We start from the raw sequence: 24,897 nt of genomic DNA on the forward strand, positions 1-24,897 counted from the left end.
GGACCCTTGGTGAAGAGGCGTGGGCGTCCTGGAGTGTGGGTCTGCAGGCGCGCTTGCCCACCTGCTGCGTACAGGACCCAGTGGAGGCCTACTAGGCAGTCGCTGGTGCCCTGTCTATCTCTGCGGCTGCACCTAGCCCCTCACCCCCGCCCCATCAGAATTCCGCTTGCTGTGCCATTCAAGTCCGTGGGCTTCTCTCATTCCCACCTGAGGTTGGCGTCCAGACTTGGGCAGATCAGGATTCCTTTGTTTGGCCCGTTCGGCAGGGCAGGCCTGTCTGTCCCATGCCTTCCCACAGCAGCCTGGGTGTCCCCTGCTCCCGATGTCAGGATGTCACGCCCGTGGAACAGGAGCGAGGGGGTGATGGCGGATGCTCTCAGCCAGTGCTCACCTTTGGCTGGGCCTTCTCTCGTCAACTTTATTTGCTTCTTCAGTGCTGAACGTGTCTGAAAATTCTTCAGCTCTGCTTTTTCAAACTTGAAGAGATGCCCCTTAAAGAAAGGCTTATTAGTGAGTGGGATTCTTGTTCCATCTTGTTTTTTTTAACGCCCGAAATGAAAATAGCTTTATTCTTTTTTTCTGTAAAAATGATCATTGCTTGTTTAAAATAATAATTAGGAAATTAAGAAGAAAGTCTTTCAGAAATTCATACAGCCCTAACCGCTGTTAACTCATGCTTCTTAAATATTGACACTTTAAGACATGGATCCCTGAACCTTCCCAAAATCATATGCAAAAAAGTTCTGTGATTTTGTGCCTAGGTGCGTTTTCCTGCAAAAGGGTCTTTAGCTCTCCTCAGGCTCTGCAGAGGTCCTCCCATCCCCTGGGTTTCTGGTAGCTCTTGTGTTTTTAGTCTCTTGCTCCTTACCCTCAGCGTATAAACAAACTGAAGCCCTCCCTGGGGTCTGCAGGTGTGTGTCAAGGGGCCCACACAGTGCTGCTGAAACCGACTCTTCCTGGGATGTCCATTATGCTTGAAGATTTGGGAACAGACATAATGTTGAAATAAATCTGTTATGCAGTAGAACGCGACATTAGCATGACAAAGGAATTCCACCCTGTCTTGGCGGGGGTGGAACCCCCTTGTGGGGCCAAGTGTCCGTGTGCTGCTCTTAGGGATAGTTCGGTGGGAAACACAGAACTGTCTTAATTGTGGAGACATCCACCCACGTTTTTGTGATGACTCCCCTTGTCAGTTGAAACTCTAGCCTGCTCCCTTCTTGAACCTCTCTCTGGGCTCTGTGATGCCACACCTCTTGCTGCTCTTCCTACCTTTCTGGCCATCCCTCAGCAAGTTGCTGTTTGTCACCTGGCCCTTGGATGTTTTTAGTCTCGAAGGTAATTGTCCAGGACCCTGGACAGTTTTCGCTTTGCCCATTCGCCCTGGACGCCCTCATGGACTTAACCAGTTTAACACTACGTGATGCTGACTCTCAGCTGCATGTGTCAGCTCCGGCCCCTCCCGCTCCTGGCCACCTTCCTTGGATGTCCCGTGGGTTCCTCAGGTTCCACGTGTCCATGGCGGAGTCATTGTCCTCTCTCCTCTCCTAAGCCCGTTGTTCTGTTGCTCAATCCAGAAACCTGCAAGCTTTCCAGGACTCTTCCTGCTCGCATGCCGTTGCTCACTTAGCCCCCGGGGCTTTTGGACACTGGGTCTGCTTCTAAAACATCTCCCGAGTCATCTTGTTCTCCGTCCTTTCTGTCGCTTCTACTCGTGCCTTCATGATCTTCAGCCCGAACTACCATAGTGTCCTCAGCTCAGGTTTCTACCTTTCGTCTTGCCCACCGCCCCCAAAATATCCACTCCATTCATTGTCGCCAGAATACAGTTGTGTTGCTCCCACATGTCAGGTCCTTTAACTACTCTTACAGGGGCCACCATTTCTCTCAAGTGACACGCGAGGCCCTGCAGAGTTAGCCTCCTGCCACCTCAGGGCTGTGTTCCAGCAGCCGTATCAAGCTGTTCCTTGAACGCGTGGCGGTGTTTCACATCTCTATCTTACTCTTCCTTCTGTCTGGACCATCCACTCCCTGTCCCCACCCCCGCCCCGCCCCGCGGAGTCCTAGTCTGCTTCTCAGACTTGCTGTCATCACCTCCGGTGTCTGTGACACTTTTCTCACCTCTCTTCCCAGTAAGACGAGGCATTTCTCCTGGGTCAGCACACACCAGGGTCCAGGCCTCAGAGTCACTGTCCAGGTGCATATCTCGGCTTCTCATTTATTGTCGCTACGACATTGGGTAGATGACGTAACAGCTGTGCCTCGGTTTCTTCATTTCTAAATGTAGATAATTCCCACTTCATCGATTATCGATACAAATATTGAGCAGAGTAATTACTTCGATGAGGTTGGTTTCTGGTATTCTCATTCTCGTGTTACATTGTGTTCCCGTGGTTACACGTCTTTCTCCCCCCGCCGGAAGTGCCTCCTCGGAGCGCAGGGAACCACTCAGCCTTCTTTAGCTCCGGCGCCTGGCTTTGAACCTGGGGCGTAATCCGTAGCCAGCACGCCCGTTGGGGTGGGGTAGGTGGGTGACTGTGAGTGGGGGGTTAGTGGATGAGTCTCGGCGCACAGCGATGTCAGGCCTCTTTCACGTGCTTGTTGCCCATTTGTACAGCTGCTTTGGAGAATTACCCGTTTAAATCCTTTGCCCATTTTAAAATTGGAATTTTTTTGTCATTGAGTTGTTTGAGTCCTTTATGTATTCTGGATACTAGCACCTTGCCAGATGTATGATTTATTTTCCCCCATTCTGTGGTGTCTTTCACTCGATAGTGCTCTTTTAAGCACGAAAGTTTTTTTCTTTTTTTTCCCTCTCTTTAATTCCCCGCCCCCACTTCCACCCCTGACCTACGGTTGTTGCCATCTCCCCTAAGAACTGGATCTCTGAAGGTGGGGCGTCTCCTCCCACACGCCCCCAGGGTATGGTCCGTGGCTCCACCTGGGGCGCGAGCCCAGGACCTTCTGCGTGTAAAGCAGACGTGCTAACCACTACACTGTGGAGCCCCCTAAGCATGAAAGTTTTTAATTTTGATGTCCAGTTTATCTTTTTTCTTTTGTTGCCTATGCTTTTGGTATCATATCCAAGAAACCCTTGCCTAATCCAAGGTCATGAAGATTTACCCTTACGTTTGTTTCTAGGAGTTTTATAGTTTTCGCCCTTACATTTAGGTCTTCAATCCACTTTTGAGTTAACTTTTGTGCATAGTATGAAGTAGGGGTCCAGCTTTATTTTTCTGCATATGGATATACATTATCCCCACACCATTTATTGAAAAGACTATAATTTCCTCCAGTGAATTGTCTTGACACCCCTGTCGAAATCAGTTGGCCATAAATATTGTGAAGGTTTATTCCTCAGCTCTCAGTTCTGTTCCATTGGTCTGTACGTTTGTCTTCACTCCAGTACCACACTGTTTCGTTGACTGTAGCTTCATAGTAAGTTTTGAAATCAAGAAATATGAGTGCTCCAACTTTTATTTATTTTCAAGATTGTTTTGGCTCTTCCAGGTCCCTTGCATTTCCATGGGAATTTTGAGGTCACTTTGTCGATTTGTGCAAAAAGGCCAGCTGGGATCTTGATTGCATTGAATCGATACATCACTTTAGGGAGTGTTGCCATCTTAACAATATTGTCCTTGAATCCATGAACACAGACGTCTTTTCATTAATTTGGGTTAATCCAAGTAATTTTAACCCCAGTATTTTAGAGATGAGAAAGAGGTTCTGCCCACGAATCTTCTAAGAGTAGGATCTGATAGGAGATACTCAGTTAATAGAAACGAAAGAAGGAATGAAGGAACTACCTTAATAGTAGTCCTTTTAAGGATGACGTTAATGAGTCACTGATGGAAAAGGCATTGAAATACTAAGATCTGCGTGTGGGGATGTGTGGACTCCATGGGTCCTGGGCTGATACAATCATCAAAAGGCCTTGGTTGGGGAGACTGGTTTGAAAGTGGAAGTCAGTGGCTGCTGTCATTGCCTTTTGCTGAGAAGAACGTTTCGTGCTGCATTTAACCGAGGGGCACGTTCTAGGTTACTTGAGCAAATAGAAGCAAGGGTAGGCTAGAATTTAGTATTGGTTTGTGACCTTTTAGATATCACTCAAAAGAGATTAGAACAGAAGCCTCTTGCTATAAAATGAGAGGCTTGTTCACCTTCCGTAATAGAGACTCTCTGATGTCTTGTCGATTTTCTCGGTGGTCTTTATTAGGATGCTGCATTTCAGGTGTTGCTCAGTTGACTCCTGACAAGCCAGCCGGTGCCCACTTCCTACAGAGGCAGGCCTGTGGAGCCTCGGGCAGCGGCAGCCGCTTTTCCAGCTTGTTCTGGCAGCTGGCTAGGGAAGGCCTGAATCAAGGTCCTTGGGAACAGCGGCTCCTTACACCTCTTCTTTCAAGGCGTCATCTGTCGTTGGCTCTGTCGTTTTCCAGGCTGTCTCAGTTGCTATTGAGATCCAGACGGATTTGTATTTTTCATAGGTCGGAAGGGTGCTTTTTCAGACGAGAATGTGCTTTAGAAAGTACAGGAAGGTGGGCTTGTTTCACAGTCATGTATAAGCTTTGTGACTCTGGCTGAATCCGCCCAACTTTTTTTTTTTTTTACTTCCGAGACACTGCCCTCGTGGCCGGCGAGGCCAGAGGCCTGGCTCAGTGGCTGTTTATACCTGCCATTCCTGAGGGGGCAGGGGGTGGTTAGAGATGCCTTTTCACTCCTGGCATTTTTTTTTGTCTTTCACTAAGGAAACAGGTCCTTAGAATCTCCTGCTCCAGGGTCAGAGCGTGAGCCGTTGGCCTCTGGTTTTGTTCTTGGAGGTTGGCTGGTGCGCTGCCCTCTCTGTACCTGGCTGGAGCTCCGAACCCCGCATTGCCCGTGTTGCGATTTGAAGAGTGAGGAGGTAACGAGATGTACTGTATCCGACAGTCTTCCGGGCGGTGAAGAGAGGGAGAGGGGAAAAGCTTCCTGGTTTCCATTTCTCTGGAAGTACGTGAGCTTCTCTGCACCTCCTCTTGGCGCCATCATACTAAGGGCATTGAGGCCTTAGCATGAACCCCTTCCGGGGGCGTGCGGTCAGCTCCAGTGGGCTCTGGGGGGGCTCTCACCCTACTTCACCTGCACATCTGCTGTAGTTCACAGTGTTCAGAGCATGGCTCGATGGGGAATGCACGTCCTCTGCTGGCTCTGTGACCTTGGGTTAGTCTCTAGATCCAGTTTCCTCATGGAAAATAGCATCTCAAGGGGTTATTGGAAAATTAGGTAATATATGTAAAATGTTTCGTGTACACTAGCATGCACTCAGCAAATGCCCACCTTCACTGTGTCACCATCGTCACTGCTTAATTTTTAGGTCCACAGCCCCTCATGTGCCCGTCTCAAATCTGAGGGCTCTGAAAACTGATCCTTTTTTTTTTTAAACTGCTCCTCTGGCTGCTAGCAAGACCTGACCTGAATTGATGTGTGGGCCAATTTATTCCTCGTAAGGTGGTGGTGCTGTGGAATGTGTGACTCGGGGTGCCCCAGGCCCCGGTAATGTGTAAAGACTAGCGCAAGGAGGCCTGCGGGACCCTAAGCTGCTTGGAGGAACAGCGGCTCATGGTGGAGCAGCCCCTTCCCTCGACGCAGCCGGTCGGGGTGTAGGCCCCCCTGCGGCTGTCCTAGAGGTGGGTGGGCGTGGCTGAGGCAGTCTGGGGTTGCTCTTTGGGAGGCGAGGACAGGTGGGCCAGCGGAGCCGGGTCTAGCGTCCCCTTTCCTCTGCAGAGTTCAGAGCAAGTTGACCCGGATGAAGATCAGAGCAGCAGCGTGTCCGGGGGTGGGCGCCCCAGCCGTCAGAGGCCTCGCAGTCTCCCTGAATGCTGCGGGCCGCTGGGAAAATAGAGCTGAGGGGAGGATCCGCTCAGGTGTCAATACCCAAAGGTGTGTGCAGGACGCATGTGTGAGATTTTCAGCTCTCTGCAGGGGCCACTGCACAGCAAAAGGAAACATGACAGTGAGGCTTTATCGGCGGAGCCAAGCGGACTGTTTTTCTTCCTGATGCGTTCGTACGTTTCTGGGCGGCTAGGGCCTACGGACCTCGGAGCAGGACCTGGGGCTGGCTCGTTTGCTACTGAGCATTTACCTGGCTCTGTTTCTTCCTGAGTCGTGTAGTAAGAAAGGTTTGGAGCCATGTAGAGAAGGTCTGAGAAGTCAAGGTGTCTTAGGGTTACTGTCTCATTCTCCTGGGGTTTCTTTGGTTTATTGAGCACGTCTTATGTGCCCATCATCTTGTCGACGGACATTAGTGACAAGACACCCTTGATAGCTGCCTTCCTGGGCTCCCTGTCTGGAAGAGAAGGCCTACGAAAGAACAGCTACCAGGATAAATGCTGTCGGGGGCGTGGGGTGGGGGTGGGGCGCCCCCGTGCACGGTGGGCAAGGCGAGCTGCCAGAGACCGCAGTGTGTGAGCTAGGTCCACACTGCTGGGTCTGGCAGGATGGATAGGTGTTGGCCACGTGGGATGGGGAGGATGTTGCTGGCAGAAGGATCAGAGGCTCACTGCGTGGCCCTGTGTGGCCTCCCTGGGGAAGTAAGTCACAGGGCCTGGCCTGAGGCGTGGGGGCAGGGAAGGGCCTTGAGCCAGGCCGTGCTGCTGTCAGAAGCCAGGGTGCCCTGTGTTGGCGTCCTGGGCTGCAGTAATGAAGAACCATGGACCTGGTGGCTTAAAGCAACAGAAACAATTCTCTCACAGGTCTGGAGCCTAGAAGTCTGCAATCAAGGTGCGGGCTCTGCGGAAGGCTCTGGGCGGGCTCCTTCCCTCCTCCTCCTCTGGCTTCTGGCCTTCACTGGCAGTTCTCTGCCGTTCTTGGCTTGTAGAGCATCTGCCCTGCCACATGGCCGTCCTTTCCCCGCCTTGACAGAGGGACCCTCTGTGCCTGCGTCCACATTTCCCCCTTTTCTAAGGGCACCACTCGTTCCGGGTTAGGGCCCGCCGTAGTGATTTGGCTTGAGTTTGGTTAGCTCTGTGAAGACGCCGTTTGCAAACAAAGTCACGTTCTGAGGTCCTGGGGTTAGGACTGCAGCATATCTTTTGGGGGGACACGATTCAGCCTGTCTGGCGGTGTGCTGGGGGGTCGGGCCAGCCCTGCAGCCTGGCACCCCACCAGTCCTGTGTGTTCTTCCGCAGAACCGGGCGGTAGGGCGGCCCAAGGGGAAGCTGGGCCCGGCCTCCGCGGTGAAGTTGGCCGCCAACCGGACGACGGCGGGAGCTCGCCGGCGCCGGACGCGATGCCGCAAGTGCGAGGCCTGCCTGCGGACCGAGTGCGGAGAGTGCCACTTCTGCAAGGACATGAAGAAGTTCGGCGGCCCGGGGCGGATGAAGCAGAGCTGCATCATGCGGCAGTGCATCGCGGTGAGTGGCGGCGCGGCCCCGAGCTCCAGCCCCTCCTGCCTCCAGGACCCCGGCCCTCCGAGTCGTTCCCCACCTCCCTCGGGGTCGGGCGGTTTGTCCCTGTGCTTCACGAGGACGCTCCAGCAGCAGGCCGCCGGAGAGACGCTCCCCTGGGAAGAAAGGGGGCGCAGCGGAGGGCTGTTTCGGACCCCGCGCGGCGGACCCCGCGGCCCTGCGCGCGCTCAGGCGCCTTTTTCTTCACCGTCTGATGGTCTCACGACTCCTTCCTTCCCTGGATGACCGGCTGCTTTGAAGTGTCTGCCATTAAAGGTGTCAGGGCAGCCTGTCCTGTCTGTGACCCCGTTGCCAACATTTACGGTCCAGCGCCTGGCGGTTCTAGGTCCTCCCTTCCTTCCTGTCCTGCCTTCAGAGTCAGAGGTCTGGGTGGAAGGTCAGCGCCCTCCTGCAGGGCTGCCCCGGTAGAGGGGGCTGATTTATGGTGCTCAGACGCCGGCCTCTGGGGATCCCGGCCGGCGCCGGCGGCCGCGCGCCTTGCCCCTCGCCTTGCCCTGGGACAGGGCAGAGGACGCGGCCGCTGCCGGCGTGGCACGGTCAGGGGTCTGCCTGCGCATCCCTCCCGCGCACACACACACCTTGCTTTCCTGAGGCGCTGCTTCCGGGCCGAGGCCTCCCTGTGGGAGTCGCGGTCTCCCAAGGTGGGCAGGCCCAGCGGGAGGGGCAGGACCCTCCGGGCATCCATGAGCCTCTCTGTCTCGCTTTCTGCTGGGCCCCTCCAGGCCTAGGGGCACCTTCCCCTTCTCCCACCGCGCACGCTGTTCCTGGGGTTTTCTTGTGTTTAGTAAAAACACATAACATGAAATTGACCATCTTGACGATTTTCAAGTGTGCAGTGCCTGGATGCCCATTGCCGTGAGAATCCACCTCTAGAACTTTTTCGTCTTGACAAATGGAAACTCTGTGTCCATTGAACAACTTCTCTTTCCCCTTCCACCTTCCCTCCTCCCTAGCAACCCCCTTTCTACTTTGTTTCTCGGGGGAGGACTTTAGACACACGGTATAAATGATGTTGTTCGTAAGGTTCATCCATGTTACAGCTTGTCACAGGACGTCCTTTTTAAAGGCTGAATAATACTCCATTGCGTGCATACAATGCGTTTTCTTCATCCATTCATCCGTCGTTAGACACTTTGGTTGCTTCTGCATCTTGGCTATTGTGAGTAATGCTCTGTGAACGTGGGGTGCCAGTATCTCTTTGAGGTCCTGTTTTGAATTCTTTTGGTTATAGAGCCAAAAGCGGGATTGCTGGATTATTTGATAATTTTATTTGACATACATACCATTTTCTGTAGAGGCTGCTCCATTTTACATTCCCGCCAGCAGTGTGCAAAGGTTCCAGTTTCTCCACGTTCCTCATTTGTCTCCACAATTTCTTGTTATTTTCCGGTGTTTTGATAGTGGCCATCGGAATGGGTGTGAGGGGGTATTTTATTACGGTTTTGATTTACATTTCTCTGATGATTTAGTGACGTTGAGCATCTTTTCATATGTTTGTTGGCCATCTGTGTAACTTCTTTAGAGAAGTGTCTACCAAAGTCCTTTGCCCATTTTTTAAATTGGATTGTTTGTATGTTGCTGTCGTGGGAGTTCATATAATCCGAACATTAACTTCGTCAGGTACGTGGTTTGTAACTATTTCCTCCTCCTCCATAGGTTGCCCTTTTGCTCTGTCGATTGTTTCCTTTGCTATGCAGAAGTTTTTAAGTTTCACTGCTTGTTTTTGTTACCTGTGCCCAGGTCATTTGAATGGATTTCAGGGAATTTGAGATCCCCCTTGAAATTAAATACAGATTTTTATCTGTGCCCGTGTGTATGTTGTGTGCATTTTTCTGGAGCGAGGGTCGTGTGACTGGTTTCATTCTGTCAGTGTTTAAGAGAGGTCATCTGTAGGGACAGTTGGTTCTGAGAATAATGTCACCTAAAACTTGACATGTTGGCAATGACCCGGGACTGGCTCTTTTTCCTCTTTAGCCTTGTTTTCTCTTCTACCTCCTCTCTGTCACCCAGTGTCCCAGGCCCAGGTAGGAAACCCGTCTCTGCTGTCACCTGTTCTTTGCGGCTCCGGTGCTAGCCCGGTGCCTGGCACAGTCAGTGCTGGTCGAAGGAAACCTCACCGGTGCGTGTCTCCTTTCCGCCGTGTCGCTGGCTTCTGGAACGGACAGCAAGTGCAGACTCGGCCAGACCCTCGGGGACCTTCTCACTCTTCTTCCAGCCTTTCCACTTTGTTGGGACACTTCTTGCCATGTTTTACCCACCTCTGACAGGCTCACCTCTCTTCCTTTTCCAGGCCCTTCTCTCGATGTGCCAGAGCTTCTGTCTCCCCATAAGCAGCCTCCCCCTCGCCCCCTCTCCACGAGGCTTCTTCCACAGACTACCCCTTCCCACCGTCCAGCACCTGGGCTTCTGTCCTGGACGGATCTCTGCGGCAGCTTCACTGAATTCTGCGTCTCTCTCTCACCACCCGTTTCAGAGTCAGCCTCCCCGCCAGCCTAGACCAGTGCCCCCTCTTCTCTCCTCGCTGCCTATAGGAGCCCACATTCCTCAGCCTACGAGCCCTGCAGCCACCAGCCGCTGCTGCTGCTCGCACGTGCACGGCCTTGCCCTGTTTCCCTGGAATTTCGGTGCTGTCTGTCTCCATCTTCCCGCAGCTCGAGGAATCAGCCGTCTCTCTCTTCACTGTTCTCCTCTTGGCCACTTGCTTCAGGCTTTAGCAGATGTTTATTAAATGTTCGTTGAATGGTTTATGACTCTTCAACCTTCAGTTTAAAATTCTTTGAATTCAAATGTTTGTGCCATTTCGTAGACTTTTTCACTGGGACATACAGTGCAGTGTGTATCCCAGTTTATTTGAAGCTCCTCTAACTTAGTTTGATGAACGTTGGCTGTGTGTTTCCTCTGGCTCCTGGGCACCGTGTCAAGTGCTGGGAGACGGGCCTTTGCTGGGGCGGAATGGAAGGGTAGGGGGTTTGCAGCCCATTACACATCAGGTCTCAAACTTTGTGGTCTCAGGACCTCTTTACTCTCTTAAAAATCATGAGGACCCTGAAAAGCTTTTGTTTATATGGGTTATTTGTTAATATTGTAGTAGCCAAAATTCACACTGGGAAATTGAGAAAATATTTTGAATTTACTTAAAAATAACAACCCACTACATGTTAATATAACATTTCTATGAGAAATTAACTGCATCTTCCAGAACAAAAATGATGAGTAGGAAGAGTGGCATCGTTTTATGTTTTTGTAAATCTCTTTTATGTCTGGTTTGTTAGAAAAACCTGGATTTTCACATCTGTTTCTATATTCATTCTGCCGGGCTGTGTTTTTTGGGGGAACTACATGAGTCAAATCTGGCCTCAGATATGTAGTTGGAGAAGGGAGGACTATTTTAATAGTCTTTTCACATGATGGCAGTTATTTGGTGGTACTCTACCAGAACTCAAAAGGTGGCAGTTTCTTAAAGGTTAGTTGCAATGTGGAATGCGAAACTGTGTCAGTGAACTTTTCATGTTGTTACATTAAAATTCATTAATCTTTTTACTCCTCCAATAGCTCATTTGCTGCTTATGCATGATATAACATCATGCATTGGTCATTTGGAAAATACTGGTTCACTGAGTCACACAGATTTGCTAAGTATTCTAAGTATAGTGTTATACAGTGTAAAAACAAACAAACAAAAACAAAAACTCCTCCCACATTTGGTAACACCACCACCAACCTTGTCAGAAAAGTCTTTTTAAGTATAGGGATCAGTTTGTGGTGGCTAGTGTAAGTTTTCTAAAATTCTAATTGTTGTTTGAAAAGTAGAAATTTATCATTTGCAGCACATACTGTTAAGTTATTTTTCTGGAGAAAATATGCCAGTACCCTTGGGTTTGGGGGTTTTTTTTAGTCATTCTTCCAAGTAAAATGACGCTCTGTGGAGAAAGTGGCCAGTTTAGCCCACAGCTTGGTCACACGAGCGCTTTTCCTTCAGATGAACGCCCTTTGCTTTGCAGCAGAAGTGCTTAGTGCATACTTCCCATTTTGTCACAAAAAAATAAAAGGATCAAGGGACAAAGCTTTAGTAAAATTAACCATTTTTACTACTCCATTAAAGACACTTAAATGGAACTGGCGATCTTTTTAGTGAGCAGGTGGCCAAGGAGTAGCCCAGTGACTGCCAGCGTGCCCTGGAGTCCTGTGCCACCATCCAGCAGTGCAAATGTTAGCACAGTGAAAATGTCAGATAATGTCTTCATATTATTCTGAAAGTGCTTTCGACCTCCCAGTACAGATCTTGGGGACCTCCGAGTCCATGGACTGTGCTTTGATACCCACTGGGGAGATGCAGCCTCAGCGCCCACAGATCTGGGTTCAGCTCACTCCCTACCTCCTTCAGGCCTTTCTTCAAACATGAGGCTGTCCCTGACCCGCACGTTTCAGATCAGCCCCTCTCCCCCCGCGCCCCTGGCCCTCCTTGCTGTTTTTTCCTCCATGTTCCTTGTCACCATGTAATATACTGTATCAGTCTCTATTTGGTCTTCCTCTTTCTACTAAGATGGAGGCTCAGGATGGCAGAGGTGTCAGTCTGTCTTGTTCACTGTATTCTTAGTACTTAGAGCGGTACCTGGCTTGTAGAGGTGATAGGTAGCCTGGTGAGTGAAGGAGTGAATGAATGAATGAGCGGATGAATGAACAAACGATAGCGCCAGGCCAGTTCTCTGCCATCTCCTGGCAGGTCTGAGAGCACTTCATTGCATTTGAACCCTTCCCCATGGGGGTTCTGGCCCTGCTGACTTCTCTGCTCCCCGGCTCTCCAGCCAGTGCTGCCCCACACCGCCGTGTGCCTCGTGTGTGGCGAGGCGGGGAAGGAGGACACAGTGGAAGAGGAAGAGGGCAAGTTTAACCTCATGCTCATGGAGTGCTCCATCTGCAATGAAATCATCCACCCTGGATGCCTTAAGGTGAGCGCCCCTGGGGATATGGCTGTGCTGCCCGAGCCCCGATCCAGGGCCCCTGGTGGTGCTGAAGCTGGGCCTGGGGCGGTGAGGTGCTTGGATTCCGTCCCCAGACCAACCCCAGGTATGGGGATTCTGTGTCGGGTGATGAGCTGAGGGCAGGAACGGTCTGGCGTAGCTCAGACCTTTGACCCGCGTCCTAGCGGGACTGAGCACACACACTCCACCTCCCACAGCGCAGAACCACAGGGTTCCCACAACCTGACACTGGCCCAGAGGGACGGACTGGGTGGTCAGGCTGCTTGTGGCAACCCTGGCTTAGGGTTTCTGGGAGAACAGGGCCCGACCCGGTGAGGGCAGGTCCCAGAGCAACAGGGGGTTGATTTCCTGCTCCTATGTGCCAGGAACCTGCCCTCGGCGTGTCCAGGGCCAGGCTTGCTCCTCCTGGGGACTGCCGTGCTATACCTGCCTGTCTTGGGCAGCAGGTTCTGCTTTTGAAAGGAAGAGACTGCTCTGGGCTGGCGCATAGCTTCTGCCCCAAAAGAATGTCATCATACCTGGTACCGCCCTGTCAACCCAGGTGGCAGCCTGTGTGTATCTGTGTTTCAGAGAGATCAGGGTGGGCCTGCCGCAGATGGTACTTCCACTCTGAAGGGTCCCTTTTCCCTCTGGTGGGGGGGCGGTTGTTTTGATGCAGCCCCTCCCCCACCCCTCCCAATCTGATTTTCCCTAGTAGCTTTGGAAGTCAGACCTTCCAAAATAGGCCTTCAGGTCTAGGTCGCCTGGCTCCCTAGGGACAGGTACAGCATGTCTGATTTGCTCACACGCAGCACTCCACACAGGGCTGCGAAATGGCTGAACAGTTCGCTGGGGCCTGAGCTCATCGCTCCACCCCGGCTATCTCATTGAATTTTCACAAGACTCCCGTAGGATAGGGGAGTCCACTCCATTTTGTGGACCAGGGCACTGGCCCACAGGCAAGGATGGAGTGATTTGCCCAGGATCAACTGAGCTAGGAAGAGGCAAAATCAGGTTTTGAACCCTGGCTTGAATCCAGAGCCACCTGTCTTAACCACTCCGGTTTCTTTTTGGCCGAAGATGGGATGGAGATGGCATTTGGGAGCAGGGTGTTGATGTTCCTGGCGGAGGTGGCCCTCTCCGCCCCCTCCATGTTTGCTGACTGGCCTTGTCCCTTGCAGATTAAGGAGTCAGAGGGCGTGGTCAACGATGAGCTTCCGAACTGCTGGGAGTGTCCAAAGTGTAACCACGCCGGCAAGACCGGGAAAGTGAGTGCCGGGGCCCAGGCCCAGCGGTCAGCTCGGGCGGGGGGCCTTAGCTTTGCCAGACCCAGCCTGTCCCCACGTCACTGGCTGGTGGGTGCATGCGGGCTGAGGGAGGCGGGCTCGGCCAAAGATATACAGTTTGTTTGTTCCTTCTCTGTTTTTGGCCTACAAGCAAAAGCGTGGCCCTGGCTTTAAGTACGCCTCCAACCTGCCCGGCTCCCTGCTCAAGGAGCAGAAGATGAACCGGGACAACAAGGAAGGGCAGGAGCCTGCCAAGCGGAGGAGTGAGTGTGAAGAGGCGCCCCGGCGCAGGTCAGACGAGCACCCCAAGAAGGTGCCCCCTGACGGCATCCTACGCCGAAAGTCGGACGACGTGCACCTGAGGAGGAAGCGGAAATACGAGAAGCCCCAAGAGCCCAGTGGACGCAAGCGAGTACGGATTGGGAGGACAGTGTGGGGCGGGGCGCGGCACCGGGTGGCCTGACCTGTCCTGCCGGGGGGCGGGGATGGGCAGTGGGGAGAGCGCAGGACCCTGGCCTCTGGCTGCCTTGAGCAGGTCACCTAAGCCCTGAGCGCCCGCCCAAAAGAAAGGAGGGGAAGCCAGCGCGTCACTCCTTCCCCCCTTCAGGTCTCGACGCTTCAGACGTCCCCCGGGTCCTCCTCTCACCTCTCGCCGAGGCCCCCTCTGGGCAGCAACCTCAGCCCTTGGTGGAGATCCAGTCTCACTTACTTCCAGCAGCAGGTGCTCCCATGTTGCCCCGCCCTCCCGAGGCCTTGGGGACTTGCACACCCGGGCCACCCTCACCCCTGCGCTGGTCCTCCCGCCCACTGCCACCGCCGTTCCCAGGCGCCTGTTCACGGGAGCTTCCCAGGCCTCAGCACCAGGTCGCCGGCTCGCGGTTCTGGCATGGGGCCTGGGAAGCCCTGCGGATCAGGGGAACCTCGGAGGATCCCGGCCGCCCTGCTCCGCCCACCGGCCCTTCCGGCTTCTGCCACGAGGTGGCGCCGGGTCGTCTTCTCCCAGCTCTAGCCATTAAGGCTCGGCTGGGAATCCTGCAGGCTCTGCTTCCAGGACCGGCTCCCAGGGCCAAGTCCCACTGGAATGGGCCACTGCACATCTCTGGGTCTGCCCAAGGGTGGGAGGTCAGTTGGTTGGGGACAATTCGACCACACTCCTCCACTTCCAGCTGCTTCTTTAAAACCAGCAGGCAGGGCCCACCCGTCTGTTGAAGCGGAAGAGATGGGGTTTGTGGGAAGGCGCCCCTACTCTAGAGACTGAACTGGTGGTGGGGTTGGGTGTAGAGGGGACTAAAACCCACGAACCCTGGGAGCAAGCTCTGCACCCTTTTCTTCCTGTGACAGCTGAAACCTGGCAAAGAAGATAAGCTTTTCAGGAAAAAGGTACCATCTGCCTCTCCCCTTCCCTCACCCCAGGCCTGGTGCAGCAGGTCCCAGGAGGAGGGCGGGGAGGCCTGGGTGGGCGCAGCCCGAAGCCGGGGGCTCACCTGTCCTCGCTCCCCCTCCTCCCTCAGCGGCGGTCCTGGAAGAACGCCGAGGACCGGATGGCTCTAGCTAACAAGCCGCTCCGACGCTTCAAGCAAGAGCCAGAGGATGATCTGCCCGAGGCGCCCCCCAAGACCAGGGAGAGCGACCATTCTCGCTCCAGCTCCCCCACAGCCGGGCCCAGCACCGAGGGCACGGACGGCCCCGAGGAGAAGAAGAAGGTGAAGATGCGCCGGAAACGGCGGCTCCCCAACAAGGAGCTGAGCAAGGAGCTGAGCAAGGAGCTCAACCAGGAGATCCAGAAGACGGAGAGCAGCCTGGCAAGCGAGAACCACCAGCCCATCAAGTCGGAGCCCGAGAGTGAGAACGAGGAGCCCAAGCGGCCCCTGGGCCTCTGCGAACGCCCCCACCGCTTCAGCAAGGGGCTCAACGGCACCCCCCGGGAGCTGCGGCACCAGCTGGGGCCCGGCCTGCGCAGCCCACCCCGAGTCATCTCCCGGCCCCCTCCCTCCGTGTCCCCACCCAAGTGCATCCAGATGGAGCGACATGTGATCCGGCCGCCGCCCATCAGCCCCCCACCCGACTCGTTGCCCCTGGATGATGGGGCAGCGCACGTCATGCACAGGGAGGTGTGGATGGCCGTCTTCAGCTACCTCAGCCACCAAGACCTGTGCGTCTGCATGCGGGTTTGCAGGACCTGGAACCGCTGGTGAGGGGCCGCTGGCCGGGCTCGGACCGGGAGGCGGCAGGGGACTGGCCCTGTGTCAGGCTCTAGGCCGAGGCTGAGCCTGGACGAGGGATGGCAGGAGCGTGGCTCGCATCCCCACTTGAGGTGCTCGTCATGCTCTCGCCTCCTAAGCTCGGTCCAGGTTAATCATCCTCAGAGTCCCAGGCAGCTCCGCAGTCCGCTCAGCCTGGTCTCGTCAGAAGAGGCGAACCCCATTCGCTTTCCTGACGTAGCTCCTCAGAAGACGAGCCGAGGGCCAGGCGGAGTCCTGTCCGTAAAGTGTTAGCTCAGGTTTACAGCAGGGGTGCCGTTACCGACCTGAACCCCAGCTTTGACGTTTCCTGGCTTTCCGGCCACGGTACTTACCTTCGTCTGTGACTGGGTATGATACCTGCCTCGCAGGGTTGTTTTGAGATACGGCTGTAGAGGGTGCAGTAAAGCCCCCATTGGTACTTGACACAGAGCAGGTGCCAGCACCTTCTGTGAGAGCCCTGTGGCAGTCAGAGCAGAGCTGCCCAGCTGTGGGCAGATGGGAGCCAAACAGAAGGTTCCAGAAGGTGGAATAGGGAGCCTCCCCCTGAGCTTGGTAGTTGGGGAGTTAATCACAGCCAGGCAGGGGGCACCCCGCGTGAGCCGGCATCTCTGATGGTGCCCCCTCTGCTGGGCTTGGCCTCCAGGTGCTGCGATAAGCGGTTATGGACCCGCATCGACCTGAACCACTGCAAGTCCATCACGCCCCTGATGCTGAGCGGCATCATCCGGCGACAGCCTGTCTCTCTGGACCTCAGCTGGACCAATATCTCCAAGAAACAGCTGAGCTGGCTTATCAACCGGTTGCCTGGTGAGCATGGACTGGGCACCCCAAATGTGAGGAGTGGGGGCTGGGATATGTCATTTGACCTGCCATCCTTTTCTCTGTCCTCCCAGGGCTCCGAGACTTGGTGCTGTCGGGCTGCTCGTGGATCGCGGTCTCAGCCCTCTGTAGCTCCAGTTGTCCGTTGCTCCGGACCCTGGATGTCCAGTGGGTAGAAGGGCTAAAGGATGCCCAGATGCGGGACCTCCTGTCCCCGCCCACGGATAACAGGCCAGGTGAGCGGCCAGGTCTGGGGCGTGCCCTAGGGGCTCACACAAAGGCGGTGGAAGCGAGCTGTGCCACTGGGTCTGGGTTTTACCACAGACCCTACCTGGTGTGTGTCCTCGGCCCTTCTCCAGAGGGTGCAGATGGGCCCCGGCTGCTGTGTTCTGTCAGCTTCGGGCACTGAGGGGCTCTGAGGGGGCAGAGGCTCCTGTGCACACCCACTCTGGGGGATCTGCACACATCCGACTGCTTCTCTGTTAATTTGTTCTCCATCGGCCTCAGGTCCCCGGGAACACCAGGGTCAGTGTGCTTGGACAGGGTCTCACAGGAGAGTTCAGGGGTCATCGCTCCCTGGCATCAGCTCAAACCCGTGGCGATCCAGGGACGCTGTGCTGTCTCTGCTCCAGTTGCCCCAGTCCTGCTGGTCGGAATTGTGGGCTCTCCCTACATCTTCTGATTGTTTAAAAATCTACAAGTGTAAAGTTCGATGTGGAATCTTCTGATTTTTAAATGTTGGAACTAATTCTGATCTTTTTGGTGAAACACTTAAGAGATGGCAAAATGAAACCCAAGCATTACAACTGGCTGGTAGGGCTTCCGTGTCATGTCAGGGTGACGTGTCACCTCTCTCCTCCCTGCCCCCCTTCAGGTCAGATGGACAATCGGAGCAAGCTCCGGAACATCGTGGAGCTGCGTCTAGCAGGCCTGGACATCACGGACGCCTCCCTGCGGCTCATCATCCGCCACATGCCCTTGCTGTCCAAGCTCCACCTTAGTTACTGTAACCATGTTACTGACCAGTCCATCAACCTGCTCACTGCTGTAGGCACCACCACCCGAGACTCCTTAACTGAAATCAACCTGTCAGGTCAGTTGGGGGCACCTGGGCTGGGAATTTCACATTTGTGCCCTGGCTGTTATAGGGTTACAGTGTTGGGTGCCAGGACGTACCGGTGATGGAGACAGATACGCAGCCTAGTCTAGAAGGGAAACGGATATTAAACAAAGAAGTTATTACTAGGTTGGTAATGAGTGCTACCAAAAAATAGTGCTGGTAGCAGTGAGCGCATGTAGCAGTGGTTCCGGACCCAAAACACACACCATGGAAGCTTCTGTTGGGGCTGTGGATGGGCTGGCTCCGGGCAGCGGGGGCCGGGAGAATGGCGGGAAGCGAGGCCCAGCCAGACCGAGCAGCCATCCCCTGGTGCAGTAGGCTGCTGGTTTCTGCCATGGCTGTTTACGTGTACTTCTGGTGCACTTCTGACCTTGCCAAAGGGCCTGTGTTGGGAGAGAAGAAAAGCCCCCAGCTCGTGTCGTATGTCGCACACGCTGTTTAATTCTCACTTCGTCCACTTGCCGATGGTGCAGGAGTCGGCTCCTAAGGACCCGGGACATGAGGGCCGGTGAGGTGGACAGAGGCAATACTGTTCTCAGCCCAGCTGACCCAGTTTTCACCCGATAGCTCAGGAAGGTCGGATTGGGTCTGTGAGATGAGACCAAAAAAAAAAACCCCAAAAAACCCTTTTTCTATCCAGAAATTTATCCAGTAATAATTACCTCATTTAAATTCCATTTGACACAGTTCAGTCTCATGTCATACTCCATCAGGGGTCACGTGCTGATTGTTTGCCTCTCTTTGCATCCCACGTTTGTGCCTGATGAACACCTTCCTGTCACTAGTGGCATGTTCGAGCGGGAGTGGGGGGAGGTTTGGTTGGCGTGAGATAATTCTGGCCCTCAGCTCCTGGGAAGCCATTCCTCCTCGGGGAGTTTTGGTGGCGGGGTGTGCCACTCCGTGGAAGCAGAGAACAGTTATGCTGGGGGAGGTGGTTTCACCAGGATCCCCGCTCATGGTGCATCTGGTGGTCTTGATGCTAGAGCATCTTGTTCTAAGCACTTGGTCTTATGTGGGTGCTTTTTTCCTATTCCAATTTAGTTCTTATGTCGAGCAGAGATCCCAGTACGAATCCACCTCCCCTGCAGTGGGGTCCGTGGTGCATTTGTTTGTGTAAATCATCTTTTGCGTTGTTTTCCGCCACAATCCATTCAGGTCATCTTTTTTCTTAGTACATAACAGCTCTGCGTTCTTGTTAAGAGCTGTGAAGTCAAATCTCTATGCAGTCTCTTCTAGATTCCTTTCTTTTAGAGGTGATTTTCACATCACTGTAAGTAGTTAATGATAAAGTAAGTGTGCGTCACAGTATGGATGGCATTTGACATGGTTCAACTTCCTTGAACTTGGTTGGAGGATTTGGGCTAATGACAGAGTGAAGCCGCAGTTGTCTGGCTTTTGTTACCCCGGCCGAATTCCCTTGTAGAAATGTTGCCTGGGCAGCCGTTTGCTTTTCCCTCCCCTACCTGCTTCCCGTCCCCTGAGACAACTACCTGCATCTCTCGAGCGCTTTCTTCTAGTGTTTACCTCCATATGTCCAAATAGCAAACTTACGTTGCTATTTCTTGACTTTTTTTTCCATTCAGACATTGTGTGTAACACGAGGCTCCTACTCTTACATCCTCTCACTCCCCCTTTTTTCTCCCTCTTTCCAATTTGTGGTTAAGTCACTATTATTTCCCTTTTTCACAGCCACATAAGTATTGTCCACTGTTGGGCCAATTATGTATTATGAGTATGTTTCCTCTTTTGCACAGTTTTTTCCCCAAGTTAATAATGGCCTCATCTTTGCGTAGTTTCTGCGCAGACTGCAACAGACTCGAGCACTAGTCTTTCCCTGCACAGACGCACGGGGCCCCGACCAGCCTTCATGGACCACCATCCTGGACTTCTCCTCCCATTCTTTCTTCCTTCTGGGCTCCTGCCTCATGTCACCTGGCTGCTTCTTTCTGCCTGCCACGCAGCTGCCGTCCTGGGACTTCCCTTGGTCTGTCTTGTGCAGGGCCCCCATTTTCCTGACCCTGTACCTTCTTGTTTTTTTTTTTATAGTAGTTTTATTACACCCTCACATTTAATTGGTAGCGTAGCTGGATATGTAATCCTCATTTGGGGACCATGTCATTTCAGAAAGTAGGAAGCACTGCTCTTTGCCTTCCTGAGCTGAAGTCCAAAGCCATTTCATTCTCCATCCTTCAGTGAATTTCCATTCATTAGAAGTTCGTAGGACATTTTGTCTCTAGTTTCCTGCGTTTTTGATAATGAGCTTTGCTTCGAGTCTCTTTTCATCCACACTGAACGCTTTCATGAGCCCCTTCAGTCTTTGTATCTGGAAATGTCTTTAGTTTTGGGAAATTTCCTTGAATTATTTAATTTCCTTCCCTTCAATTTTCTTTACTAGTCGTATGTTATCTTTTCTTTTTTATTTTCCTCCTGTTTTCCACCTTTGTGTCTTTTTGCTCTATGTTGGGGGAGTTTTCCTTCATTTTACCACACAATTCATACAGTGAGTTTCTCATTTCTGCTGTCATTAGGTTGAACCATGTGAAGCTGCTGTTTATCAGGCATTGGCAGTTTCTTATGGTTCAACCTGTATTTTCCATTTCACAGCTGTATTTCGTTCTCTGAACTTTTGTAGAGTAGCCTGTTCTTGTTCTCTGAGTCTGGATAGTTTACGTCCCGGAGTTACGGATAGTTTTGTTTTCTTCTTGCACAGGCTGGTTCCTTCACGTGGGTGTAGTGTCCGTGCGTGGGTGTCTGCTCAGGGTGACTGGAGGTAGAGCTGGTGGTGCTGGCCTGCCATGCACATCAGTTGTTAAGTGATCAGCGCATGTCATTTCTTTGGGGGGAAACCCACTTGAGACCTTACAGTCTTTCCTCTGAAGCTGGTCGGGCTTGCCGAAAGGACTTTCCTTGGTGTCCCAGCTGGAGGGGGAGGGAGGCTGGCGGTCTGAGTAGTCAGCAGCCAAGTTTCCTCAGAGCCCCTGATTCTGAGTGGGTGCCCCTGCCTGCCACGGTGCCTGGTGACGTCCAGTCGAGAGACTTCCTCTTACCTGTTGGAGACTAAAACTCCACTTCCAATGCACCTATTGCTTCCGGTACCTGAAACTTCGAGGTGTTTTATAGAGTAAATCTGCTTCTCTGCTTTTCCTTCAGCCAGTTTAGGATTAAGCGTTCTCAGGTCTGATGAATTGATACCTCTTCTCCAGCTTCCAAAATTTAAAGTAAAATTTATTGTGGTAAGATAACACATAGGACCATTTTAACCATTTTTAAGTGTAGTCAGTCAGCATTAAGGATATTCACGTTGCTGTACATCTGCCGCCGCCATCACCACCACCATCTTCATTACTTCTTCCTCACCCCGTCAGGAGCTCTGCACCCACTGCGATAGCTCCCCACTCCCCGCCGTCGCCCGCCACCGGCAACCGCATCTTTCTGCTGGTATGAATCCTAGCACCTCATGTAAGTGGAATCACGTGGTAGTTGTCTTTTTTGTGACTAGCTTCTTAGCATAATGTCCTTAAGGTTTATCCACCATGTGGCATGTGGCAGAATTTCCTTCCTTTTCAAACCTGAATAGTGCTCTATGTGTAGACCGCATTTGGTTTATCCAGTCGTCCGTCAGTGGACACTTGGGTTGCTTCCATCTTGTGGCTGTTGTGAATAATTCTGCCATGAATGCGGGTGCACAGACACCTGCGTGAGTCCCCACTTTCAGTTTTTTCGGGTATACAGGCATATCTTGTTTTATTGTGCTTCAGATACTGCTGTTTTTTACAAATTGAAGGTAAGACCCTCCACCAGCAAAAAGATTACAACTCGCTGAAGGCTCAGGTAATGGTTAGCAATAAAGTAATTTTTAATTAAGGTGCATATATTGTTTTAGACATAATGCCATTGCATACTTAATAGACTACAGTATAGTATAAATGTAATTTCTGTATGCACTGGAAGATCAGAAAAGATGTGTGACTCGCTTTATTGCAGTATTTGCTTTATGGTGGTGATCTGGAACTGAACCCCTAATATCTGAGGTATGCCTGTACACCCAGAAATGGACTAGTTGGATCTTACACTGTTTTTAAGTAGCCGCTCACTATTCTAACAGGTGTAAAGATCTCAATGTAGTTTCAACTTGCATTTCCTTCATGATTAGTGACGTTGAGCATCTTCTCATTTGCTTATTTGCCATTTGTGTATCTTCTTTGAAGAAATGTCTGTTCACATCCATTGCCCATTTTTTAAACTAGGTTGTTTTTGTTGTCGAGTTGTAAGAGTTCTTTATAGATTCTGGATATTAGTCCTTTATCTGATACACGAATTTGCAAATATTTGCTCCATTTTGTGTAGTCTTCTCGCTCTTGTGTCTTTTGTACAGGTTTTTAATCTCGATGTTCAGTCTATTTTCCCTTTTGTTGCCATGTTTTAGAAATCATCGGCAAATCCAAGGTCATGAAGATTTTCCTGTTTGTGGTGTACAGCTTATGGTTTTAGCTCCTATGTTAAAAGTCTGTGAATCATTTTGAGTGAATTTTCATAAATGGCGTGAAGTAGGGGTTCAGCTTCATTCTTTTGCATGTAGATATCCCAGCATCTCAGTTTTCCCAGCATCATTTGTTGATACATCTGTCTTTTCCCCCCACTGAATTGTTTTGGTACCAGTCAAAAATCATTTGACCATTTGAGGGTTTATTTCTCAATTCTATTCCATTGATCTGTATATCTCTCTTGGTCAGTAACACACTGTGGCTTCTGTAGAAAGTTTTGAAATCAGGAAGTAGGAGTCTTCCAGTTTTTTCTTTTCCAAGATTGTTCTGGCAATTCAGGGTCCATTTCTACATTTTAGGATAAATGTTGTATTTCTGCAAAAGCACTGTTGGTATTTCATAGCAATTTCATTGAATCTGTAGATTGCTTTGGGTATATTGACATTTTAACAAAATGAAGTCTTTCAATCCATGAATGTGGGGTTTTTTCCCCATTTGTTTATATTTTCTTAAAGTTATTTAAGCAATATTTTTTAGTTTTCAGTGTACAGACCTCTCACTTCATTAAATTTATTCCTAAGTATATTATTTTTGATGCTGTTGTAAATGGACTTGTTTTCGTTTTCTTTCAGATTGGTCACTGCTAGTCCATAGAAATACAACTGATTTTTTGTGAATCTTTTGTATCTTGCTGCAACTTAGCTAAATTCATTTATTAGTTCTAACAGTTTGTGAGCATGTGTGTGTAATCTTTAGCATTTTCATGTCATCTGCAAGCAGAGATTTTAATTCCTAAGTTATCACCTTATAAAATTGAATGCATCGATCTAGAATATATTTTGTAGTGAGGTCGGAGTTCATCTTTATAGGCCACATTGTTTGATACATACTTTTTTTCCTTTTGTTTAGTCATTTGAAATTCCAAACATTGTGACACTTGACCCCTAAACATCTCTAGATACTTCAGCGTGCATTTTCTGAGTATAAGGACATTCTCCTCACATAACTACAATAATAGCACAATCGCACCGAAGTAAAAGATTAAAGAGTAAAAACAACCAAATGTAATCTTAGTCTAGAACAGGGCCCTTAGTCTTTCCCCCCCCCAGAGACTGACCTTTCAAAGTGTCCCCAGCATGGTTTTCTGAGGGACTGTCCCACGTTGGAGTTCGTTGCCATCACGGTGTCCTATAGCTTGTACTCAGTCCCCTGGAGCCCGCTCTGCCTCACACGGTGTCCTCTTCCCTGCAGACTGTAATAAGGTTACTGACCAGTGCCTGTCCTTCTTCAAACGCTGTGGAAATATCTGTCATATTGACCTGAGGTACTGCAAGCAAGTCACCAAGGAGGGCTGTGAGCAGTTCATAGCTGAAATGTCTGTGAGTGTCCAGTTTGGGCAAGTGGAAGAAAAACTCCTGCAAAAACTGAGTTAGTCCACGGACTAGGGTGTAAATACAGGGTGGGGCGTGGGGAGGGGACACGGCAGGGGAGGGCAAGAGACTTCACAGAAACTAGGGCTTTTATTTTCAATTTGGAACTTGGGACAACAGACCACGGAACGATTCCATTTTAAAGTCTTGCCGAGGGATAAGCCAAGCTACCACTCGTTTTGGGGATGAGTGAGCCGGTCGCTTTCCCTTGGTCTGAATCGTAACTGCACTGCTTTCTGGACCATTTCTAAGGCGGCCTTTATCAAGAAGACATTCCTGCAGAGAGGAGGATGGACTGTGGGCAAATTCTCTCATTGAAGCATGAGCTTAGGAGTTCTTTGGTGGTGTTTGGTTTTGGACGCCTCATTCCTTGCACCTCCAGGGTTTTGGGTGTCAGCATAAAGTGGACCACACACCACATCTGCCATCTTGATATATTTTGTTTGTTTGGTTTTGTTACATCTTATTATGCAGAACTATTTTTGTACAAATTGTTTAAAAGTTATTTATGCAAGGTTTGAATGCATACCAGTGTTTTTATTGTTTTATGATTGCCAACTTTCCTGGTTTCCTTAAGGTAGGAGAGAACTTAACCTGTACTTCAGCAACACAAATAATCCACCTACACGTGAGCCCAGATCTGGCAAAGCAGGCTAAGACCTTCCAGTTAAAAGCATGTTGATTGGAAGCTGAGAGCCTGCTTTGTACGTCAAGAAGTTACACAAGCATGTTGTGCATATATGTAAATTATAGTCGAAGTAAGATACTTTGCCAAGTTTCCTCTGTATAGAATTCACCTTTTTCTCAAAATTTTGAAATTCAGACTTCAGCCTTTGCACTCAGGAGGGTTTTGCTCCAGCATGAGCTCTTGTACTCTAGATCTAATTTATACAGAGTCAAGAAGTAGAATAAATGACCCACCGTAGCCTTTCTTTTCTTTTCTCTCCTTTGAAGTGTGAGTTGAGTTCTCTTTTGAGGTTTATAACATGGCTGTTTCCCAGTTGTAAAGTTATGCATTCATAAGTGCCATTGTTGTAAGGTGTTGTTTTCCTAGACCTTCCCTGACACAGTTTACCTTTCTTGAATTTGTATAAACAATTGTACAAAAAAAA

The 24,897-nt window shown here is 51.1% G+C and overlaps 1 protein-coding gene across 1 annotated transcript in view; it reads left to right on the forward strand.

Annotated features, from left to right (window-relative positions):
• Positions 1 to 24,897, forward strand: part of KDM2B (lysine demethylase 2B) — a 103,713-nt gene extending 78,816 nt beyond the window's left edge. Inside the window, 11 exon segments of the mRNA XM_039879384.1 lie at positions 7,164 to 7,388; positions 12,248 to 12,391; positions 13,585 to 13,671; positions 13,841 to 14,101; positions 14,297 to 14,410; positions 15,031 to 15,069; positions 15,201 to 15,880; positions 16,576 to 16,739; positions 16,826 to 16,987; positions 17,626 to 17,844; positions 23,607 to 24,897. Coding sequence (XP_039735318.1) covers positions 7,164 to 7,388; positions 12,248 to 12,391; positions 13,585 to 13,671; positions 13,841 to 14,101; positions 14,297 to 14,410; positions 15,031 to 15,069; positions 15,201 to 15,880; positions 16,576 to 16,739; positions 16,826 to 16,987; positions 17,626 to 17,844; positions 23,607 to 23,788 — 2,277 coding nt within the window. The 3' untranslated portion in view covers positions 23,789 to 24,897.

This window comes from Pteropus medius, unplaced genomic scaffold (assembly GCF_902729225.1).
Source record: "Pteropus medius unplaced genomic scaffold, Ma_sr-lr_union100, whole genome shotgun sequence".
Taxonomy (NCBI): domain Eukaryota; kingdom Metazoa; phylum Chordata; class Mammalia; order Chiroptera; family Pteropodidae; genus Pteropus; species Pteropus medius.